The 21,719-nt window shown below is 36.7% G+C and overlaps 3 protein-coding genes and 2 long non-coding RNA genes across 9 annotated transcripts; 3 read left to right on the top strand and 2 right to left on the bottom strand.

Moving 5' to 3' along the window:
* Nucleotides 1-314: 314 nt before the first annotated feature.
* Nucleotides 315-9,765, bottom strand: HEXO3 (beta-hexosaminidase 3). Of its 4 annotated transcripts, none has more exons than XM_012223525.4 (15): nt 9,598-9,765; nt 7,910-8,277; nt 7,339-7,410; nt 6,421-6,456; nt 6,209-6,320; nt 5,948-6,018; nt 5,651-5,781; nt 5,502-5,567; nt 4,065-4,165; nt 3,870-3,929; nt 3,193-3,226; nt 3,014-3,112; nt 2,881-2,940; nt 1,658-1,908; nt 315-643 (listed from the first exon to the last, which is right to left on the bottom strand). In XM_012223525.4, the coding sequence occupies exons 2-15, from the start codon at nt 8,249-8,251 to the stop codon at nt 477-479; spliced, it is 1,602 nt and encodes a 533-aa protein (XP_012078915.1). In that variant the 5' UTR covers nt 8,252-8,277; nt 9,598-9,765; the 3' UTR covers nt 315-476. The 4 variants fall into 4 exon arrangements, with proteins under 4 accessions (XP_012078915.1, XP_012078913.1, XP_020537135.1 ...); XM_012223523.4 differs by lacking the exon at nt 9,598-9,765 and adding an exon at nt 8,455-8,595; XM_020681476.3 differs by lacking the exon at nt 9,598-9,765 and adding an exon at nt 8,401-8,419.
* LOC149494497 (uncharacterized) lies at nt 6,733-7,329 on the bottom strand. Its single transcript, XR_016322246.1, has 2 exons — nt 7,110-7,329; nt 6,733-7,026 (listed from the first exon to the last, which is right to left on the bottom strand). It is a non-coding gene; the product is annotated as an uncharacterized LOC149494497 (long non-coding RNA).
* Nucleotides 8,567-9,128, top strand: LOC119370588 (uncharacterized). The gene is made up of 2 exons (XR_005178128.2): nt 8,567-8,698; nt 8,779-9,128. It is a non-coding gene; the product is annotated as an uncharacterized LOC119370588 (long non-coding RNA).
* A 428-nt stretch (nt 9,766-10,193) lies between the features above and the next one.
* On the top strand, nt 10,194-19,162 carry FRA3 (Endonuclease/exonuclease/phosphatase family protein). 2 transcript variants are annotated; one of them, XM_012223521.4, is made up of 11 exons: nt 10,196-11,046; nt 12,015-12,267; nt 13,150-13,957; nt 15,168-15,292; nt 15,876-15,960; nt 16,176-16,341; nt 16,444-16,487; nt 16,583-16,850; nt 17,148-17,271; nt 17,522-17,882; nt 18,471-19,162. In XM_012223521.4, the coding sequence occupies exons 1-11, from the start codon at nt 10,317-10,319 to the stop codon at nt 18,828-18,830; spliced, it is 3,324 nt and encodes a 1,107-aa protein (XP_012078911.1). In that variant the 5' UTR covers nt 10,196-10,316; the 3' UTR covers nt 18,831-19,162. The 2 variants fall into 2 exon arrangements, with proteins under 2 accessions (XP_012078910.1, XP_012078911.1); XM_012223520.4 differs by having other exon boundaries at nt 10,194-11,046; nt 16,176-16,487.
* A 139-nt stretch (nt 19,163-19,301) lies between these two features.
* Nucleotides 19,302-21,626, top strand: LOC105639444 (Zinc-binding dehydrogenase family protein). Its single transcript, XM_012223517.4, has 5 exons — nt 19,302-19,999; nt 20,094-20,271; nt 20,419-20,585; nt 20,734-20,816; nt 20,922-21,626. Exons 1-5 carry the CDS (start codon nt 19,775-19,777, stop codon nt 21,298-21,300), a joined length of 1,032 nt encoding a protein of 343 aa, XP_012078907.1. The 5' UTR covers nt 19,302-19,774; the 3' UTR covers nt 21,301-21,626.
* Nucleotides 21,627-21,719: the final 93 nt, after the last annotated feature.

Below are 21,719 nucleotides of genomic sequence, written 5' to 3'. Positions count from 1 at the left end.
AAAGTTACATTCATGCCATCTTTTTCAAGATTTTAAAATTTGAAAAGCCTATACACGGGCACTGTTCTACCCATAGCTGCATAAATTCCTCGGCGGTTATCCAATTCATGCCATTGTTTTATCCTTGCTATGAGATTTTCAGTCCCCTGCTATGTCAAGGAGTCTACACGCTGCTTTTCATAGTTAATGATCCTCAGAATGGCATATTGCTTGTTCCTGCAGGCTTTCAGTTCAGCATGCAGTCGTTTAATTATATGCGTGCACATAAACATCCAAAGAGTTTTCAAGAATGAATTTGCATATACTTTGGTCAATAGCAAGAAAAAAAATCTTATTTATTAGAAGGAACCAGAAACCAACCTGATTTTTAATATTACATATTATTATGATGTCATTACAATGAGGTTAACTGCAAATGAACTTCATTCAACACACAAGAATTGAAGTTGGACTTGAATAAATATAGTTGCTACGCGCTACTGTGAGTAGCAAGAGCCTGGTTCTTCAGGTGCTCCTCGACCAGGTCCAGCTAATGGAGCCGCTGCTACTCCTCTTTGATTCAACAGACACCTGAAGTGTGCTAACCTTCTAGTAACATGTGTTGGATCCTTTGCAAGCTTGTCATAAGGTGTCCATAGCCGTTCTTCAGTCAAACAAATTTGAAGCAAAGGAAACATGAGGTTAGTTAAATGTGAAGACACCATTCTACAACAATAGATTCAGATAAATTAGAATGAGATCCAACTATATGAAGGATCTCATTTAGAGGCTATTAAACTACTTTCTACTCCATAAACAAATTTTTTTTTTTTTTTTTTTCTTTTTAGTTTTATATTCTTCTTCACATATAGCTCCCCTCTAGCAGGCTACGTTCCACAAGTAAAATGTGCATCTCCTCATTTGTAAATGTGTTTTGCACTAGTCTATGTAGTTTTTTATAATAAACTGGGACAGTGGCATGCCAGACCAAGAATTTTGAACCGTAGCATACAAATGATGTTAAGCTTCCTAAAAGTTTAAACTATTTAATTATTTTTGTTTTTATATCCTATTATAGACAAAGAATAAAGCACACAGGTATTTGTCTTGAGAGAGTTAAATGATTGGATTTTTCTGTTAAAACGAAAATGTATAGTATGAAGCCTGTTTATGAGGATAATGAAAAAACTCAACTAGTCAACTAATATATCCCTTAAGAAATACCATGTTCTGGTGTTCCTACAAATATAGTTATGCAAGTCAAGCACGCTGAATAAGGCTTCCAGTCACCTGCCTCATTCCAATTATAGCAGTCATACTCATAACATAATCATGCATTTACCAGGCCCACTTCAGGTTGCAGAAACATAAACATCATTAATTGATAGGTAATTTCCCAAAAGATATTTAAGCTCACAAATCTCTTAAGTTTTCTAGTAGAAATCCTTCAAGACCTTAATGATTTTTATTCTTGTGCAATATAAAACCTTATTTATTTACTCATCTTGGACAACAAAATTTTTGTATCACTTAACTAGGTTTATATTCAGGACATAATGCTCTGTTTTCCTTAACCACTACTCACAAAATGCAAACAAATAAATGTTTCTTTATAAATATGGTGCATTTTATCAGGAATTTCATTCGACAGTGACATGAGTTGAAGTATGATAAGTACCTGCGGCTGCTGCAGCGCGTGGCCATATGGTCTGTTCAATATCCGATCCATCTACCATTTCTCCCCACATGCATACCTCACCCCCAATAACCAACTGCTGCTGCTCAGTGTCATTGATATTTGCAAGTGGTTCATTCATATAAAATTTTTCCCAACTAGTATCCAAGTGATCTAAATACCATTTGTCTTGGTTGCTCACAATGCACCTCAACCCAGCAGCAACCACTTGCTTAGCAACACCACCACCAAGCCTGCAAGGGAAATTGTAAGCTGAACAGACCAAATAATGTATCTCTCTGTGATCTGTCAAAGGATCAGCTCTGAGCTTCAACGTGCAAACAGTGCAGAAATTGAAAAAGAAAAGATTTACATCCTAAAGTACAAGAAATGAGCATACAATTTACTTTTCAAGCATTCTAAAGAGCATTTATATGAGATCCAAAGTAAACTATCATGGAAAACAAAGGAATTCACAAGTATCTTCTAGTTCAGTTTCAGCATCCTCATGAATATACATGTTAAAGTGTATACTAGTTCTCCAAGGAAATGTCTAGAGGCAGGAAAGTGCATCCAAGTCCATGAATGTACCGATTATTCTGGGGTTGGCGAGAACTACTTCTTTATCTGGGTTTAAATGGTACTTCTCCTACCACAGATCCCAGTTTGACTAACACAAGAGAACTCCATAGAGAGAGAGGTCACCATACTGTAATTAGGACCAACATGTCATTCATTACTTATGCACAAATTAAGTTTTTCAGCTGAATATTTATGTTGTGCAGGCGAACCAGATGTTTGCCTTCAGCAGCACTGCTGGCAGACAATGAGATTAAAAGACAGTAGGTACTCATTGTATTTCAATATTCTTATGCACATACATAAACACACACATAATTAGCATTATAGATAAACTCTCAACAAGGCAGAAATCATTCATGTGATCAAGTTTAGCAATACCAATAACTGAATTAATGCTGTACATAGAGTAATGATTTAATGTAAGTTCAGTTTATATATCTTCACCTAAATTCTTTTATATCTAGTAGTAAATCAAGCAAAGAGATATAACTAGAAATATGATCTGATATAACAAACATATGATGCCTATATTACGTATTTAATGATCAACAGGAGAATTGAGAAAAGATGAATCTGACACAGAAACTACATAAAATTGTATCCGAAGCATATATTATCTCAGTTATAGTATTTGAAGGAGATACCAGTTGTGCACCACGGTTTTCCGGCTCAATTTATTGCCAAAATTGTTGAAGGTTTCTTCCCTGTTATATTTCATGATTAGATGTGATATAAAATTTCGTAACTGATATCTCGCTTTGTCCATAGGGTAAATACCAGTTGATAATTTCATATCCGTGAGACAGAGCTATTTTCTGCGCCCTCAGGACAAAGTACTGATAAGCTTGAGATGCATTCATACCATGCTTTTCTAACCTGCAGTTTCAGGATAGTCAAAACTGTAATAAGCCATCTCTTGACAGTTTGAAGGCTAAGTAGTATTCTAAGATGGTTACCATTTCTGTATGCGAGAAGTTGAACTCCAACAACCTGAAATGAATAACGGAATTTTATGGCTGTTAATTTATTAAGTTACATATGAAAAATAGAGACAGGTGACAATATCATATTATTGAAATTTGAAAGAAAAGAACATGGGAGCCAATTTTTTTGTTAACATTGCCTAGAGTTTTCTGTCAACCTCCACACATTTCTATCTTTTCTTGCTTGCTGCTACACTTTCTTGCTACTATTTTATTTAGGTGATTGCCTTTTACACTCAGCTTAGTATCAGTAAGAGTTAGATATCCAAGAAAGTTAAGAAAACATACAAAGACTTGAGGATCTGTAAGAAAATAGACTTCAAGATAATTATTCCCTCTGTTTGATGGAATTCATGCCACTATTTATTATCAGAAAGTTTTATAAGTTTCCCCTTATGGAAAGCTATATTTCATCACCTATGGTGCACTGAAATATAGAAATGATCACTTGATACTTAGTGCGACAGCATAACTTTCATCTGAAAACATTTAGAAATATAATTTTAGGTCGGCAATCACAAAGGCATCACCTAAAACCTCATGAAGGAATAGAAAGAAACCTCAAAAGCTGAGAAAAAATTATTAAGTGATTTCACATTAAATATTAAACAATATTGGTGTTGAGAGCCAAATGCAGTTGTTAAACTTACTTGTGTCAACTTCATCACCTCCCAAGTGAACAAATTTAAATTTAAAGACCTTACTGAAATCTGAAACATGAAAAATCATATCATGTTAGCCTCTTTTTTCAATTGAACTGGCCATGCCAATTGCATTGTATATTCTCTAAACATTTCCTTCATGAGTTAAATCCACCATCATTGTAAGGATAAGGGAGGCATAACCTGAAAGAATTCCATCTATCACTTTGAATGTAAACTCGTTGCTCACATCAAGAGGCTGCTTACAATCCTTTGATGGCCATAAAGAAGGATAACCCTTCCCCCTATAAAGGAAAACAAAAAATTGCCATCAAGTGACTTGAAGTGCTTGGCTTTAATGGTAAGAGCATAGATATGATATGGTCAAGAGTTAAAAATAGATGATATGTCCCTTATAAAGACACATCTCCAGTAGATTAAAGCACGAAGTAAATATCTAGATTCAAATACAGCTCGGAATTTGGCATTAACCATGGGTAGGTGCTGAGCCAAGTTATGACTCGGTAATGCAAACCATGACCATAGAATAAAAGAAATCCAAGAATCCTTTCCTAAAGAGGGAATTGTTAAGGTAAGATCCCAGCAAATCTTAAATTGCTCTCTTAATTCTTGAGCTTTCACTAACTTAAGCATCAAAGTGGCAGCAAAATGACCCTTCCCTGATATATTGCCTTGGAAGTCTCGGCCGTCTTGACTTCGTCAAAGAAAAAAAAAATCTCCATCAACATCAATACAAATTACATTTTTTTCAAAAAATTTTTGCAAGTCCTGACAAAAGAAGTCCAATGGAGGCAATACTTGAAAAACACCAATATTTAGATAAGTCAAAACAAAGTGATAGCCAAAAGGATTTACTGAATAGCTTATAAGCTATGGATGGTCACTTTCATTGGGTCCACACACCCCCCCCCCCCCCCCCCCCAAAAAAAAAAAAAAAAAAAAAAAAAGATTTGCTTAAATTTTGATTAAAGTATCTTATCCTGTCAACAATATGATATGACTAGTCGACTAGCTTACGTATTACAATCTGTTGGTCCCAAACCTAAGACTTTCATTATGAAACTAAATTATCAACCTTAACTGCTTGTCATGTTTGATTCTGCAAATCATTGACCTTTGTCAGAATGTCAGTTTAGCACTTCTCTAAAAAGTTAACTGATGCTAATTTGAATACCTGCATGACAAATTAACATCAAATACTGAATTGGAGTCTTGACATTTTTTTGACCCCCAAAAAATCTTTCATGTTTTAGCCAAACTGAAATAAGGACCAAATCATGGTCTCAAACAAAAGAAAAAGAAGGAAACAAAGAAGGACCAACAATTTACTATTACTGATGTTAGTTATAATTAATTCTCTTTTGTTATCTATGAAATTCATCATTAAGCATTATTCGTAGTTCTAGTGAAATTCTCTAGTTATTGCAGGTGCCATTATCAGAAGTTGAGATCCTGATTTCTGGATTCACCTGAAGAGGATACAGATTTAAAATCTAAAAGTTTCCATAGAAAGGACATTTGGTGCAAAAAGAGAACTTCAAATTTTTTAATCTAATTGAACCCTTAATCTATTTGTGAAAGGAAGATAGAAAATTTGAAAAAATGAGAAACTATCCCCACCATGAGAGTGCATGTCCAGGAACATCAATTTCAGCCAATACGTGAATTCCTTGCCTCTGGGCATAACTGCAAAATTTGTGATACAAAATTAGACATAAATCAAGGAGAAAAGAAACAGGTTGAGGGTATGAACAGCAGAAACAACTTGCCTGACAATTTCAGCAGCATCAGCAAAAGTGTATCGCTCTGAAATTGAATAGGCACCATTCCACAGTTTTGGATATGAAGGTATCTCCAAAGGGAAAGATTGTGTATCTACAATGTGCCAGTGTAAAACATTCTGGATAAAGCAAGGAAGAACCAATGGATTATGTCTTACACGTAATGCTTGAGACAAAATACACCGGCTACTTTCAGCTAATATATAGAAGTACTAATATACAGAATTTTATCACAAAAAATCGTTTAGAAGTTTCTCATGTCTGTGTCAATTTTTCATCACATACCAATTTTGCATAGGCCATAGAATCAATCACTTTCTCAATAACTGGCAAAGGCAGATAGTGCCGTGAAGTATCTGCATAAAGTTGAATCATAAGTTAGGAAAGCACATTGACCTTGACCTGGCAAAACCATATTAAACTAAGGCCCTCAGTTAGGCAAACAAGCCCTATTATACCTCAGAGATTTTATTTGGTTCAGAAGAAATAGACATAAAAAAAATACTTTTAATGCGCCAGCGAGGAATATTTCAAAAAACTACTCACCAATCAAGAGTCCCCGGTAGGGGAATCTTGGCTGATCAATGATAGTCCATGGGACCATAGGAACTTCAACCATGCTCGTTGTGAAGTTGAAATAGCACAATTGGCTAAATGTCTGCAATATTTTGTGTTAATCAGATGCGTTGACGATCTTGGATTTGGTGTTAAATATCAAAAACAGCAAAGGCTCCATGGCCTAAAAAGTCACACTTAACCTGAAGCCCATGTAAAGCCCCATAAACTGTCTGTGCCTGCATTGTTTCAAAACAATGTCTGAGTTATGAGAGAATCAAAACGTGAATAGAGGCTGCCAATGTAGGCAAAACTACATGCTGATTTTGAAATCAGCTAAAATACTACATACTCCACCATATCCAGCACCTTAACATAAAATTCATTTTTTACATTTATACAGAACAATTCCATCATCTTATAACCACAGCAGATGCTGATAGTGATAAGGGCTCCCTGGCTAGATTTTTCTTGTTAAAGATCTCTGAATGGTCAATGTTTGGCAATGTAAAAGATTTCCATAAATTCATACAGCTAGCCACCCATTTATTCATTAATTCATGATAGAGACATGCAAAGGACAAGTTAACAATTTTAGCTCCATTACATGCAGCATCTCCTATCTCATTTTTACTGGACATAGTGTTCCTACAAGTAAACCTGTTTCATGGCAATTCTCAAGATAGTGATCAGTGGATGTCGCACATTTATTGATGAAGAGACACTGGAATACTACACATTTAGTTAGCTAGAATCATCCTTGTTGTCCAAAAGGCGAAGACTGCCTGCCTGCACTGACAATGTACTTGCTGCACAGTTCACCGTAAACTATCTTAGGAATTGTTAAACAACTTCCCACTCTAATTTCTAATTACACAATCTGAACATGCACCTTGCGACAGAGCAGGTCTAAAGTCTGCATAAGTACAACACTCCAAATCAAACTCCTAGATGTCTACTTTCTGAAATATCAACAAAATTTACCACTGGTTTCTAAGTCAAACCATCTCAACAAGAGCATAAGATAACAACTTAACTACCGATCGAGTGGACCAAATGGCAAGTTGGTGACCAATATTTCAACCAAAACTCTAAAGCAGAAAAGGGAACAGTTAACCTGCCTCAAGCTGTGCATATGACTTGTCATGTGAAGGGACTAGTAACTTGTAAGACTCATTAACACCATATTGTAACTGCAAAGCATCAGAAGAAATGTCAGTGGAGATGTGTTGGCATTTGTAAGTCTAGTATCAAATATTAAATCATACCTTCACCCCAACATTTAATTGTTTTTTCCCCAGTTCCCCTTAGCAGATACATATGAAGTAAAATTAACGAAATACATACAAGGTCTCCAAACATGATTGAAGGTAGCACATTTAGAAAATACTAACGGAAAATGGAAGTCCATTTCCTAAAAAGAAAGATGGCATTCATTTAAAAAAAGAATTATAAAAAGAAAATTACGGTCATTTTTTCCTTTTCAGAAATAAGAAGAAAAGGAAGGAAATCAACGAGCATAAAAGAAAAGTAAGGAAAAGTATCAAAATATGTTAATTATAGCCTTATACAAAAGAACCACAGAATCACCGATTCAAAAAGTAAATTTTTTTTTTTTTTTTTTGCAATAATGAGAAGGAAAAGCAAAAATAAAATCTTTGGATGGTTTAATGACAGAAAAATTAAAAAAACCTGGTCATTTGAAGAGAAAACGAGGACGCGAAGACCTTTGAGGAGGAGAGATTGAGAAGGAAGGTGGACGGAGGAATTGGCATAAGGGGCATGGCCTATTTTGACAATATTAAGCATTCTGGCGAAGCCATCCTTCAAAATCCCAGAAGCATCGCTGTAGCTACTCCCCTGAGTGATGAGCTGAAAATCCGGAGACATGTAAAGCTTGTTGTGGCCACTAGTGACTGATTTAGGCATTGGCCAGACATTAAAGTCATTCGCATTGGCTCCTCCGCAGCCAAGAATAGCAGCCAGTCCAACCAAAAGTAACAGAAGCTGAACCTTCCCCTTCCCCATCATCATTCAGCAGCAGCTCTTCTTCTTCAGAGCTGCACACAGTATTATATGCTAATATTTATGACTTGTATTATGTAAGAAAAGGAAGCAGTTTTTAAAACAAAAGAATCTGGTGCAAATTAGGAAATGGACAAGAGGACTTTGCGGGTACTAGCATTAAAAAGAATTATTAAATCCAATGGCGCTGATGAAAAGATAAATAATGCTACTTCAACTACTGGATGATTGGAGTCTCAGCACTCAGCAGCAATTGTCTTGTCCTGGAATAACAATTAATAATAATAATTTTAGGTGCTTTTCTTAAAAAACTTGGTTTTTTTTCTTGTCTTAATCCAAAGCCATTTTCATTTTCTCCTAAAGGGAGTGAAAAGCAACCACCACACCACCACCTCCACTCAGCCGACATCAAATTCAAAGGTCAACCAACAATGACTGATGTCCACGTGGTGCGCGGTAATAAATAAATATATTTTTATACTTCACATGGTGCACCATATCAGATTCAATTTTTAACATTAATTGTTCGTAGCCAGAGACTGTTGCTCTATGAGATAAGCATATCCATCTACTGTGGGCCTGTGGCTGTGGCTGTGGAGGTGGACACAGGAATTAAACGCAACTATGGCGATTTTAGAGTAAGACGATACCTATCTAATGACAATCCAGCTTATGTCGATATCATGCTAATTTGATAATGTATATGAAAATCATTTTAGAGTGAATTGTCTATTTGCCTGTATATTTTCAACTTCATGTTAACCGCCTTATTCTAACCAAAACCTTAAATATTCAACTACCTTTCCTTGATGGCAGAGGTCCTAGCTAGCTCTGGTTCCTCTTCCTCGCCCACCCTTCCCCTTAATTAATTATTAATTTATTCTGACCTGTGGCTGTGTGTTTTCCTTAATCTCGGCACAAATAAACAAAGCTCGAACGCTAATGGTGTTTGGGGCGCCTCCCGCTGAGACTAATTTCTTTAATGATTATATTAAAAACTCTCCCTAAATGCCGATAGGACTCTCTGCTGACTGCTGCCGTTGTAATTGTAATAAAAGGCCGCCGGAGTTGGTTTTCCTGTCGTTATCTTGATGCCTGAACGTAATAACTAGGGAAAATATCAATAACTTATTCTGAATTACTACCAAATACATTAATTTTACATACTTTACTTCAAAAAAAAGAAAAAAATATTTGAATATTATTTGAAATGTCAAACAATATGTGCAATGCTGTTAAAAAAAAAAAAAGCAATCATAAATATCAATGTCAAAAAAATTATCCCTGCACTTTCAACATAAAAGAAAGGAAAGAATGCATATATCTTCCGGCTTTGTAATCATCTCTTAGCTTACTTAGAAACGAGCGTAACTGCATGTGCAGAGGAAAAGCAAATGACGTTCCATTGCAGAGTTAGAACAAAGAGAAGGTATTTTGTTTATTAGGGCAATAATAGGACAGATGGTGAGATAAAGGGAGAGAAGGTTGAAGAACAGCAGCAAAGAAAGAAATATTAGGAAAAAAGGACGACAGAGCGATGAAAGGGGAACCGACGATGACAAAACAAAAGCCTATGAATATGATTAGAGAACATAATAATTAATTAATTTTGTGAACTGAAAATATATAATATCCATCCATAGAATAGAATAGAATAGTAACAAACAATGACAGGAATGATGAATACCATACCTACCGTCAGCTGTAAAATGGGATACGGTTGACCAAAAATACCATTTTATTCTTTTTATTAATTTTAATTTAAACCCATAAATAATTTCAACTTCCAACACATAATTCTTCTAATTCTTTTGGACTTGGAAAGGATTAATGCGGCACACGTAACGTTTAACAGTGGAAATAGAATGGAATACAAGCTGTTGTATTGGAAGCCAAACGGAACTGAGTTAACGGCACTTTTTCTGTGTCTTAACATGTTGACACCCCAACAGTAACGGAACAGAAAAATACCTTCCTCCTCGATTTATTCTCACTAGATTCTCTCCCTCTCTCTCTCTCTCGTTATCGTTGGCATCGGGCTCTTTATAGCAGTAGCAAGTACAAGCACTTGCTCATGGACCTCGACGACGACGTATTCTCCTCATTTAGTCACCACCGCGATGCTTCAGCCGTTCGTTCTCCCAAAATCTTCGACCGTTATTTCTCTTCCTCATCGTCTTCCTCCGACGATGAATCTCAGCTCTCCAATTCCTCCATGGAAGCCACCAGCAAACGCCTCGATTACATGATCCAATTCTTGGACCGCAAGCTCTCTGCTACAACCGCCACTCATAATGTCAATTCTTCACATAATGATAACGCCTACTCTAACACAAACAACTCATCATCCTCTGCAGTAGCTTTACCAGAGTTCATTGGTAACGGAGGTGGAACTGGAATTTTCAGACTTCCTGTTCGAGGTGCTGTTCATCCGGGCCGCCCACCCAGTCTCGAGGTTCGACCCCACCCTTTCAGGGAAACCCAAATAGGTTGTTTTTTGAGAACCATCACCGCAACGGATGCTCAATTGTGGTCTGGAACCGAGAACGGCTGTCTCCAAGTCTGGCAATTCAAGGATTTGTGCGGTGGAAGTGAGGACACAGCGCCATATACGGAGTCTGTGGCTGTCGGGTCTGCGGTAATGTGCATTGTCGGGGATGAGGGAAGCAGAATGGTATGGAGTGGGCATAGGGACGGGAAGATCAGATGTTGGAGAATTGATTTCACTTCCGATCGATTCAGAGAAATCTTGTCTTGGGATGCTCATCGTGGCCCTGTTCTCTCCATGGTCATCAGTTCATATGGTCACTCTCTACTCTTTCAATTTGCTTTTCTTCACTCTGCATTCCTATTCATTCCTTCATTCATGATGATGCCAAAGGTTTAGTCTATGGGCTGTTTGATTGCAACTTTAGATTTAGTTAATCCATTTACATAAATGCTTGTTGCATTGGAGAGTGGTGAATAGTGAATAGTGATTGCATGTTAAGTCTCATTTACGGTTTATCATTTAATCATTCTTGTGGTCCGATGTTAAATTTTTAGAAAGCTAAGATCTTTTGTTCTCATGTTTTTTATTTGTAGCTAGTTTTGCTCTTCTTTCACTTCTTTTCCACTTCCGTCCGTCAATCTCTTTCATTCCTACAAGCAAGAGTTCAAAGATCTCCGTTTTCTGTAATATTTGTTTCCAGTGTGTTATGATCACTCACTCTCCCTAGGATTTTGCCAGTTCAAATCATGTTAAGCAGTGCTCACTCTATAGATACTGTCCTTACAAATAGAAAAGAAAACCCGGGTAAGAACTAAGAAATGGGTTCAAAACTCTTGGTCATATATTGGCTCTTTCCCAATCTCTAACTCTCAGGTCCCTCGTTCTATTTGAATGAAAAATCTTCTTTCCTGGTCTATAATTATGGAATTTCTCATGCACCATCGTAAGATATTTACTCTTCTGCTGCTAAAGGAGTAATAAGCTTATTTCTTTTCTTAATTAATAAACCTATCCACTATTTTCTCTTTAAATGGAGTACTTCGTGGCTGGGTCTTTTTCTTTCCTGTAAAACATTTTCTGGCCTATGTGTTTCCAAATGCTTATACTTGTCTTAGTTATTGGTGTATCTCTATTTGAGGAAAGTTTGGGATTAGAGTGAAGTTGATTGAGGTGAATGGCAACATATCAACGTAACACAATAGGATCTTAAACCTTATTTTGCTTGTTTTGAATTTCTGTCCTCCTTTGTTTTCTTATTTCTTTTTTTCTTTTCTGGTCCAGGGGATTTATGGTCAGGTTCAGAAGGGGGTGCTATCAAGATATGGCCATGGGAAGCTTTTGAAAAATCCTTTTCTTTTACAGAGGGGGAAAGGCACATGGCTGCTTTGTTAGTGGAGAGGTCATATATTGATCCTAGAAGCCAGAACGCTGTAAATGGCTTCTGCAACATGCTAACTTCTGATGTTAAGTTCTTGCTATCTGATAATTCTAGAGCAAAAATATGGAGTGCTGGTTATTTGTCATTTGCATTGTGGTATGTCTTCCTACTACTTTGAAGCTTGATAACATGCGACTTTTTATTCTTTAATATAATCTTTGTGCTTTATCCTTTTCAGGATAAGTAACTACAAATATCTAACTTTGAAGTGTTAAAAAAGTTTGTCCAATCTCACACCAACTCACCATTTCTGAGGGGCAAATCATTAATGATTTGCTAGTTAAACTGTGAAATGATCCTTTAAATACATCAGATTTTGAACATTTTAAGAATTAGAAATTAGTCAAACACAATATGTTTTATGTCCCAAAATATTCAGAATTCTTTATTAGAAAGAGAATGAGAATGAGAAATTTACTGAAGAAAATGGTATGTTCTTGATACAGAAACCAAAAATTAATAGAAAGAAAATTGATTAAAATAAAGCCTTCTAAACATGTGCTGAATATTGTCCAAGTACACTGCTAAGGATTCGTTAAGCTTTAAATTTTACCGAGGGCCGATTCTGGCCATAATGCCTTTGTGTGGCTAAGTAATGCAGTTCCTGAATTGTATTATGCTTCAATGAAATCTCCATTCTTACACTGAAGAAAAGAGCGTAAATTTGAAGCACATATACAACTCCTGTTATATTTTTTGGTTTTACCTATGCTTCTCTTAGACAGGATCCTAATCACTCTTTCTATTTTTTGGCTCGTTCTAAATGGGAAATAGATAGGAAGGTTTTTAAGAGAAGGGAAAACCTTTTTCTGTTCTTATGAATAGATGGAGTAAAACTTTTAGTAGGGAAAATACTTTGTTGTTTCTGTCCATGCTCTATTGGATTTTATAGATTTCCTATTTCATACTACTTTGGGGTTGCACCCTCTTGGTGCCTTGATGAATTCTCATTTTTCACAAGAAAAAATGAATGTACAGGGATGCTCATACACGGGAGTTGCTGAAAGTATTCAATATAGATGGTCAAATTGAAAGAATGGACCTGTCATATGGACAGGATTTTACCTTTGAAGATGAGATCAAGATGAAAGTTGTTGCAGGTTCAAAGAAAGAGAAGATTCAAAGTTCATTTGGTTTCTTTCAGCGTTCACGTAATGCTATAATGGGAGCAGCTGATGCTGTTCGCAGAGTTGCTGCAAAAGGTGGATTTGGAGATGATAACCGGAGAACTGAGGCGTTAATCACAACCATTGATGGAATGATTTGGACTGGTTGTGCAAATGGCTTACTCGTCCAATGGGATGGAAATGGCAGTCGTTTGCAAGATTTCCAGTACCATTCTTTTGCTGTTCAATGCTTTTGTACATTTGGGTTGCGATTGTGGGTGGGCTATGCAAGTGGTACTGTCCAGGTCTTGGACTTGAAGGGTAACTTGCTTGGAGAGTGGGTGGCTCATGGCAGTCCTGTGATAAAAATGGCTGTTGGGGCTGGTTATGTTTTCACCTTGGCTAATCATGGAGGTATACGTGGATGGAGCATCATGTCTCCTGGACCTTTGGACAACATACTGCGTTCAGAATTGGCTGGAAAAGAATTCTTGTATACAAAGATAGAGAACTTGAAAATATTAGCTGGTACGTGGAATGTAGCGCAAGGAAGAGCATCCCATGACTCACTTGTATCATGGCTAGGTTCTGCAGCTGGGGATGTTGGCATTGTCGTTGTTGGGTTGCAAGAAGTTGAAATGGGTGCTGGTGTTTTAGCTATGTCTGCGGCAAAAGAAACTGTAAGAAAACTTTCCTTACTAAAATTCTTGCAAATTTCAATTTTAGAAGCCTTCCCATAACAATTTCTCCCAATTCCCCCCCAACCCCAGTACTACTCTGGCAAGTTCCAAATGGATAAGGATATTGTCACTGCATTGAATTCCTAGGCTAAATTTCCTCTGATATGGAAAAGTCTAATAGATTTCTCATGCTCCAAACTTAAGCTGCATTGCAGTTGGGTTGAAAGTTACTATTGCTAACCCCTTCATGTCAAATTATTGGGTCCTTAGGTTAGCTTTGAAATAGGTTGTTTATCTGCAATTAGAGCCACACAAGCTATTGGGATATTTTAATGCATGTTGTATGGATTTCATCAACCAAGAAATGTAGCAAATAATCAATACTGAGGTAAGCACTGTGTTAAGTGATGATTTGTTGCAACTTTAAATTGAATGAAGAGTGATGCACTATTGCTAATGGGTGAAGGACCCACTGTGACGGTAAATTACAGTAACTCAAATATTTAGCTACTTAAAATGTAATGAACAATTCTCTAATGCATCTAAATCTGAGATAGAAGGAGCAATTCTTTCTGGGGTGGGCTAGATACTCATTGGTGATATGTATAGCCCTTAAAATTTGTAGCTCCGTACTCTAAAAGTTGCCATTTTTTATCAATTTGGAACAATGACATCAATAACTCTACATGCTTGGCCAAGAATTGTCTAGGATAAATGAAGAACAGATCTTGCAGTGCAGCTGAAAGAATGAGAAACTTTGGCTTTTATGTTTTTTTCACAATCTGAGTATCTTTTAAAACATTTTGTACATGAAGCAATAGCGCTGGAAGGAACACCATAACAGCCTAATGGAATTGTTATGATATGATCTAGACTGTGTGCTTTATTTATATGGCTGGGATTGGGATAAGATTCATAGAGTGTGATCTATTCTGTAACCTCATATATACTCAGATAAGGATTATGGGCTTTGGTTGTGCCTTGCAGAGGCAGCTCATCACAGTATTCTGAAATCCATAAATTAGTTTTATCATCATGACTGCGACTAATCTTGCCTGAAAGAAACGTAAGAAAATATTGATAGATGGGAACCAATTTGTTAAACGTCTTAGGTCAATATCATGTTAATGGTTATAAATAATTCATGATTATCCTCTTTTCTTTTTTTTGGCTGTGTTGTTCTGTTTGTAAGTTTTCTTCACAAATTCAGGTTGGACTTGAGGGTAGTGCTGTTGGGCAGTGGTGGCTGGATATGATTAATAAAACATTGGATGAAGGATCAACATTTGAACGTGTTGGTTCACGGCAGTTAGCAGGCTTACTCATTGCTGTGTGGTTAGTATTATGATGGACTTTGTTAGCTTTAACCACTTATAAGATATTTGGATGGCTGAATAAATCAAATGATTTTATTGATTATAAATCATACATGAGGTATTTTCATTATGTTATTCCCAGTAAATCAGCCTCTCTGCACTTGTTAGAAAACTGCAACATAAACATATTGCTAGCATGCTACTTGTTTTTTAGTTCTATTCTTTTCTTTAATCGCTTAATCTTATCTGCTGCAGTAAATTTATGATTAAATTTCAATTCATGTCATTCAACTTCAATTTATCACATAAGTCTTTCTTACTTTGGTATAAGCACAAATTGAGCAAAATCTCTATCAGAATTTAGTAATACAAACCTTATTGAAACATAAAGTAAAGTAGATGATATGTATCAAAATTGAAGTGTAATGACTGTGCCAGAGTTCTTATTTGGGTCCTAAAATGCACTATACAGCCTGATTCTATTTACACATACTGTCTTGCTTTCCTTGAACTTTTTCTGATTTCTCACCATTCAGCTTAGGCACATATATATGACTGGGTGCTGCAGGTCTGATTTTGATAGTTGAATAATTGCCTTTTAGGGTTAGAAATAATCTTAAAGCTCATGTTGGGGATGTCGATGCTGCTGCAGTTCCATGTGGCTTTGGGCGTGCAATTGGCAACAAGGTAGGGAAATCATTGTTTATTCTGATTATTTGTCCTTGCACAATTTTTGGGATTCTATGCCTACTCCTGTAGGTTCTTATTTTTATTTCAAAGAAAACAAAATCTCCTCAGATTGAGCTTCAACAATGACACAGTTCTTCTGAATGATACGCAGCTTGATGTGTACTTTTTCTAATTATCTTTGTTACTGGTTTGGCTAAATGTTATCTATGCAGGGGGCTGTTGGTTTGAGGATCAGAGTATATAATCGGACAATGTGTTTTGTTAATTGTCACTTTGCAGCACACTTGGAAGCTGTGAATCGCCGGAATGCTGACTTTGACCATGTATATCGAACAATGACTTTCAGTCGTCCTTCAAATCTCTTCAATGCTGCAGCTGGTATGGCGCCATACCTTTTCTTGTCTTGCTCACTTGCCTGCTTACTGTATTTATTTTGGCTTGTTTATCGATCTAGCTTGCCATTGCTCCTTTGTATTGCAGCTGGTTCTTCATCAGCAGCAGTCCAGATGCTTCGTACTTCTAATGTATGTACTTGTATTATATAAGCTTGATCTTAAATTGCCATTTAGAAGATTTTTTAACTTGTACATATTGTGATAAAGTGTTGATTAACGTACAGGTTATGGGGGCTAATTCTGTAGAAGGAATGCCTGAGTTATCTGAGGCAGACCTGGTCATATTTCTTGGTGACTTCAATTATCGGCTCAATGGTATATCTTATGATGAGGCAAGGGACTTTATTTCTCAAAGATGCTTTGATTGGCTTAGAGAAAGGGATCAGCTACGAGCAGAAATGGAAGCTGGGAATGTCTTCCAAGGAATGCGGGAAGCAGTCATTAGATTTCCTCCCACATACAAGTTTGACAAGCACCAACCTGGTTTAGCAGGTGCCCACTGTAACTGAATTGTGTTAATTGGTTGGAAATTTGTGGTAATTGAACTGTTTCAGAAGCTCTGATAACTTCATGGATTGTACAAGTCTGTGATACATGACCTGGACAGTCATTCTATTTTTAATAGAGCCATTTCTTTTAACCTGACTTATATTTGTGATTCTAGTGTTATGCAACCTGTTCTGATTAGAAAAGAATGGGAAAAGTAAAATTCTTGCATGAGATAGAAATTGTTATTGGGCATACTCAGAAGTTACAGAACTCCAACTAGCTCGAACTATCTTTTTGCAGGGTATGATTCAGGTGAGAAAAAGCGCGTTCCAGCCTGGTGTGATAGAATACTTTACCGTGACAGCCGGTCTGCTTCGGTGTCTGAATGCAGTCTAGACTGTCCTATTGTCTCGCTGATCTCACAGTAAGTTTTTCTCTTTAATGACGTTGTTTTCTGGAAACATAGGTGATTGATACCTGGAAAAGATATAAGGTACCTTAATCTACTGATCCTCCTCATCTTTTGCCAAGGTCATACTTGCTTTTCATGTTGTTAATGGTCTTATCCACATATGCCCAAGAACACTGTGTTTTAAATAGTTTCTGTGTACGGTTGAGTGCATATATATGCATACACAGTGCCTCTAGTTCTAATTTATTGTCTATTGAATCAGGTATGAAGCATGCATGGATGTCACTGATAGTGATCACAAGCCTGTGCGTTGCATATTTAATGTTGATATTGCACGAGTTGATGAGTCAGTAAGGAGACAAGAGTTTGGTGACATTATCAAATCAAACCAGAAAATTAGATACATGCTTGAAGAACAGTCCAAGATTCCAGAAACTATTGTCAGCACAAACAATATAATACTTCAAAATCAGGACACCACCATTTTGCGCATCACAAATAAATGTGCAAAAAAAGATGCCTTATTTGAAATTATCTGTGAAGGTCAGTCCACAATCAATGAAGATGGGCAAGCATTAGATCATCAGCCAAGAGCTTCCTATGGCTTTCCACGATGGCTTGAGGTAAATTCCCGTACTTCACATTCATCTATATTTATAATGGAAGGGTGTGCAGTGGATGTGATCTTGTTTTGCTTTTGTTTTCTACTTTTTTGGAAGTTTTTTTTCTTATGCTTTCATTTTCCTCTCTATTTTTTATTGCATATTTCCTTCCATTGCCTCTCTTTATATCATTTATTTCATTTTTTTTTTTTTACTTTAATCTTCTATCAAACTATAATAATACGATATTATGAAAATACTAAATGAAAATAAATTTATACAAAATTTTATTTTGAGTGTTTTGGAAAAAAATTTTGATTGAAACTGATAGAATTTCAGTTATTAATTTTCAATTCAAATTGAATTATAAATTTGGAAAAAAAAAATGATTGAACTGAAATATTTGAGGTTTGACCATATTTTTCAGTATGAATTGATGAAAATGATTGGTGTTTTTTTTTTTTTTTTTTGTGCAAAACTTATTATCCCAACTATATTGTTAGGTTTTTATATGCATTTATCACTAAACTGTGCCATGGTTTGCACAAATAGCATCTTTTTTTAAATAATATCATTTGGACATATGAAAATATGGGCAACCTTAACTAGGTAACTCCGGCAGCTGGTGTAATTAAACCAGATCATATTGCGGAGGTATCCGTACATCTTGAGGATTTTCCTACCCTGGAAGAATTTGTCGATGGTGTCCCTCAAAACTCCTGGTGTGAAGATACTAGGGACAAGGAAGCTATAATGGCGGTCAAAGTGCACAGTTCAAACAATACAACTGCATTGAGAAATCATCGTATCCGAGTGCGGCACTGCTGTTCGAGGAAGACGACAAGAATTGACCCTACACCAAAACAGTCTGGGCAAGTCCAGGGAAGTCTTCTCCCTCGGTCCGATTATCAACAGCTTAGTAGTTCTTATGATGTGGTTGACCACCTACGTAAGTTGCATAGTCCTTGATTGAAAATTGACTTACTGGGGTTGAATCGCAAAATCTTTGCTCAAGCTTAGGGGATCCTTCATTCCAACAACAAGCATCTTAATGTAAATAGAGAGGCGCCGTCTTTGCTCTTTGCTTCTACACGTTCAATCTTCATTTACAACTTCTTGTTCTGTTTATGTAGAGCAATTATTTGTGCATGCGAGCGGTTTGTGAAGCGAATTTGAGTCCGGCGTGTAATTCTGTGGCTGATTTGCAAGTGTACAGAAACAGGGATTGCATCAAGCAGTAGCAGCCTTTTTATCTATATATAAAATATTTTTGGGGAGTGCCTTTTTAAGGCCTTAGTTTCCTTTTGTGGATGTTTTTCTTATTAATGAATTTAAGTTAAAAAAAAAGGGTCAGGTCTTTTAATTTTTTTGAGATGAAGCTTAAACTTTCTGGCAAAGGAATAAATACTGTCACTGTCAGCAAAAAAATTGTTGCAATGTTTGCGTTTGCGGTAAAGTAATTTGAACTCGTTTAATCTTTGGGACGTTTTATTTTGCCCGCTCTACTTACAATCAAACCACAAATTCTACCTCTTAATAGCCTTTGTGATTTGGCGGAGATGCCTATAATCGGTTTTACTATAATCAATTGATCCGCTTAGGGCCTACGAACTGACAGTACTGAGTATTGGGGATGGCGGATGGATTAGTTTTATGTCCCTGGACAGTTAGGTTTCTCAAACTAAGTATTGGGAACAGGTATGGCTAATGACCAGGCACGTGATAGGGGGATAGGTAGTTGGCATTTAAAGCAGACAGTGGATCAATAATTAAAAGGTCAGGAAAGTTTGGCTTTTAAAACAGACAGCACAGTGCTTGTCTGTAGTCTTCGGCCTGTAGATTGTGCAGTGCTGGCTTTTAATAGCTAGAAAGACGAAAGAGTTTAGTGCAATTTGGAGAATTTTTGATCCAAAATGGAAGCAGTAGTAGAGAACAAGCAAGTGATATTCAAGGGGTATATAGAGAGGGCGCCAAGAGAGACAGACATGGACGTGAAGATTGGAAAAGTTGAGCTCAAAGCACCAAAAGGTTCTGGAGGTCTTTTGGTGAGGAATCTGTACCTGTCTTGTGACCCCTACATGAGAGGTCGCATGCGTGACTACCATGGCTCTTATATTCCTCCCTTTCTTCCCGGCCAGGTACTCTCATCATTCTTTTACTAGTCCACTTTTCATTTATCCTAGTTTCTTGTCAATTGTTGTTGTCGATCGTAACTTTAAATCTCTGGTGCAGCCCATACAAGGATTTGGTGTTGCAAAGGTTGTAGCTTCTGATAATCCAGATTTCAAGCCTGGTGATTTGGTTTCTGGTTTAACTGGTTGGGAAGAGTACAGCTTGATTCACAAGCATCAGCAATTGAGAAAAATTCAGCAAAATGACCTTCCTCTCTCACTTCACCTTGGTCTTCTTGGTAAGTATGACATTCTTCTTCTCCAAAACATAACATTTTTATCCTAATTTATATTCCATGAAATAATCTAGAAACCAAATTGACTTTGTAACTGCAAAGAAAGTCTTAGTTCTCCAGAGACCAAACTCAGTGGAAATGTTCTTGCAGGTATGCCTGGTTTTACTGCCTATGCAGGATTTTATGAGGTCTCTTCTCCTAAGAAAGGAGATTATGTCTTTGTGTCTGCAGCGTCAGGAGCCGTCGGTCAGCTTGTTGGTCAATTTGCCAAGTTACATGGCTGCTATGTAGTTGGAAGTGCTGGCACAAGCCAAAAGGTAACTTTCTTTCTGTTCCACTTCATGAATCCATTCATTCGTCATAAATGGTACTGCTTAAAGGAAGGGAATTACTTTTAGACAGATGACCGTATGACAATTAGAATTTGGTATAATGAAATTAAAATCTTAAATGGTGAAATATTAGGTTGATCTTTTAAAGAATAAGCTTGGATTTGATGAAGCTTTCAACTACAAAGAAGAGACCAACCTGGATGCAGCTTTGAAAAGGTTAGTGATAAGCTTTTGGAAATTCAAAGTATTTTCAAGAACTTGATTGGCTAAATGGTGGACACTAATCTAAGTTTGAATTGTATCTGATCTGACATTAAATAGGTATTTCCCAGAAGGCATAGACATCTACTTTGATAATGTGGGAGGAGACATGCTTGATGCTGCATTGCTCAACATGAGGATTCATGGCCGGATTGCAGTATGTGGAATGGTGTCTTTGCACAGCCTATCTGATCCCCAAGGGATTCACAACTTGTTCAATCTTATAAGCAAACGCATTACGGTGCAGGGATTCTTGCAAAGTGATTACTTGCATTTATATCCACAGTTCTTGGAACATGTTCTTGGTAATTATAAGCAAGGCAAGATTGTGTACATTGAAGACATGAATGAGGGATTGGAAAGTGCTCCAGCTGCTTTGGCTGGACTATTTTCGGGTAAAAATGTGGGCAAGCAAGTGATTCGTGTAGCTTATGAATGATTGCTTAGATGAAAAGTTTGAAGCACTTCAGTTGGCAGAGCTTTAGCGAGCTCTAAATGAAACAATCTTAGTAATAAGCTTAGTCTTGGAGCTTTATTTTAACTCCTTGACAGTAGATAGTGACATGCAAATCGTAGTCACTAGTTTGACAAATGAGAATATATGAAAACGTTGGAATTGTCGTCTGCCAATTAAGATCGTGGCTCATAAGTCTGTAGAATTTAATTGAAAATGTTGTTGAAGGAAGATAGAAGCCGCATAATCAGCAAATACATGAGCACTACATAGGTTATTTAAGAATTAAGATGTGTGCACAGTTGGCTTTCTTTTTTTTTTTTTTTTTTTTTTTTTTTTTGCAATTTTTTTGGGCCCTATGATTGCAGCCCTCTCCCTCCCATGAAAAACTTCGAGTCACAGCA

Source organism: Jatropha curcas, chromosome 8 (assembly GCF_041381405.1).
Source record: "Jatropha curcas cultivar XTBG-Jc1 chromosome 8, XTBG_Jcur_1.0, whole genome shotgun sequence".
NCBI classification, from domain to species: Eukaryota; Viridiplantae; Streptophyta; class Magnoliopsida; order Malpighiales; family Euphorbiaceae; genus Jatropha; species Jatropha curcas.
This window is presented reverse-complemented; position numbering and strand designations above follow the sequence as displayed.

Excerpts from the sequence above, each read along its gene's own strand:
- LOC105639444 (XM_012223517.4), top strand. The coding sequence starts at position 19,775 with ATGGAAGCAGTAGTAGAGAACAAGCAAGTGATATTCAAGGGGTATATA. Across the intron at positions 20,000-20,093 it reads CTCCCTTTCTTCCCGGCCAG|CCCATACAAGGATTTGGTGT; the intron begins GTACTCTCATCA and ends TCTCTGGTGCAG. Across the intron at positions 20,586-20,733 it reads GTGCTGGCACAAGCCAAAAG|GTTGATCTTTTAAAGAATAA; the intron begins GTAACTTTCTTT and ends GTGAAATATTAG.
- HEXO3 (XM_012223525.4), bottom strand. The coding sequence starts at position 8,251 with ATGATGATGGGGAAGGGGAAGGTTCAGCTTCTGTTACTTTTGGTTGGA. Across the intron at positions 3,227-3,869 it reads AGGTGATGAAGTTGACACAA|GTTGTTGGAGTTCAACTTCT; the intron begins GTAAGTTTAACA and ends TATTCATTTCAG. Across the intron at positions 1,909-2,880 it reads AAAACCGTGGTGCACAACTG|GCTTGGTGGTGGTGTTGCTA; the intron begins GTATCTCCTTCA and ends TTTCCCTTGCAG.
- FRA3 (XM_012223520.4), top strand. The coding sequence starts at position 10,317 with ATGGACCTCGACGACGACGTATTCTCCTCATTTAGTCACCACCGCGAT. Across the intron at positions 15,961-16,175 it reads GGCGTGCAATTGGCAACAAG|GGGGCTGTTGGTTTGAGGAT; the intron begins GTAGGGAAATCA and ends TTATCTATGCAG. Across the intron at positions 16,851-17,147 it reads GCACCAACCTGGTTTAGCAG|GGTATGATTCAGGTGAGAAA; the intron begins GTGCCCACTGTA and ends ATCTTTTTGCAG.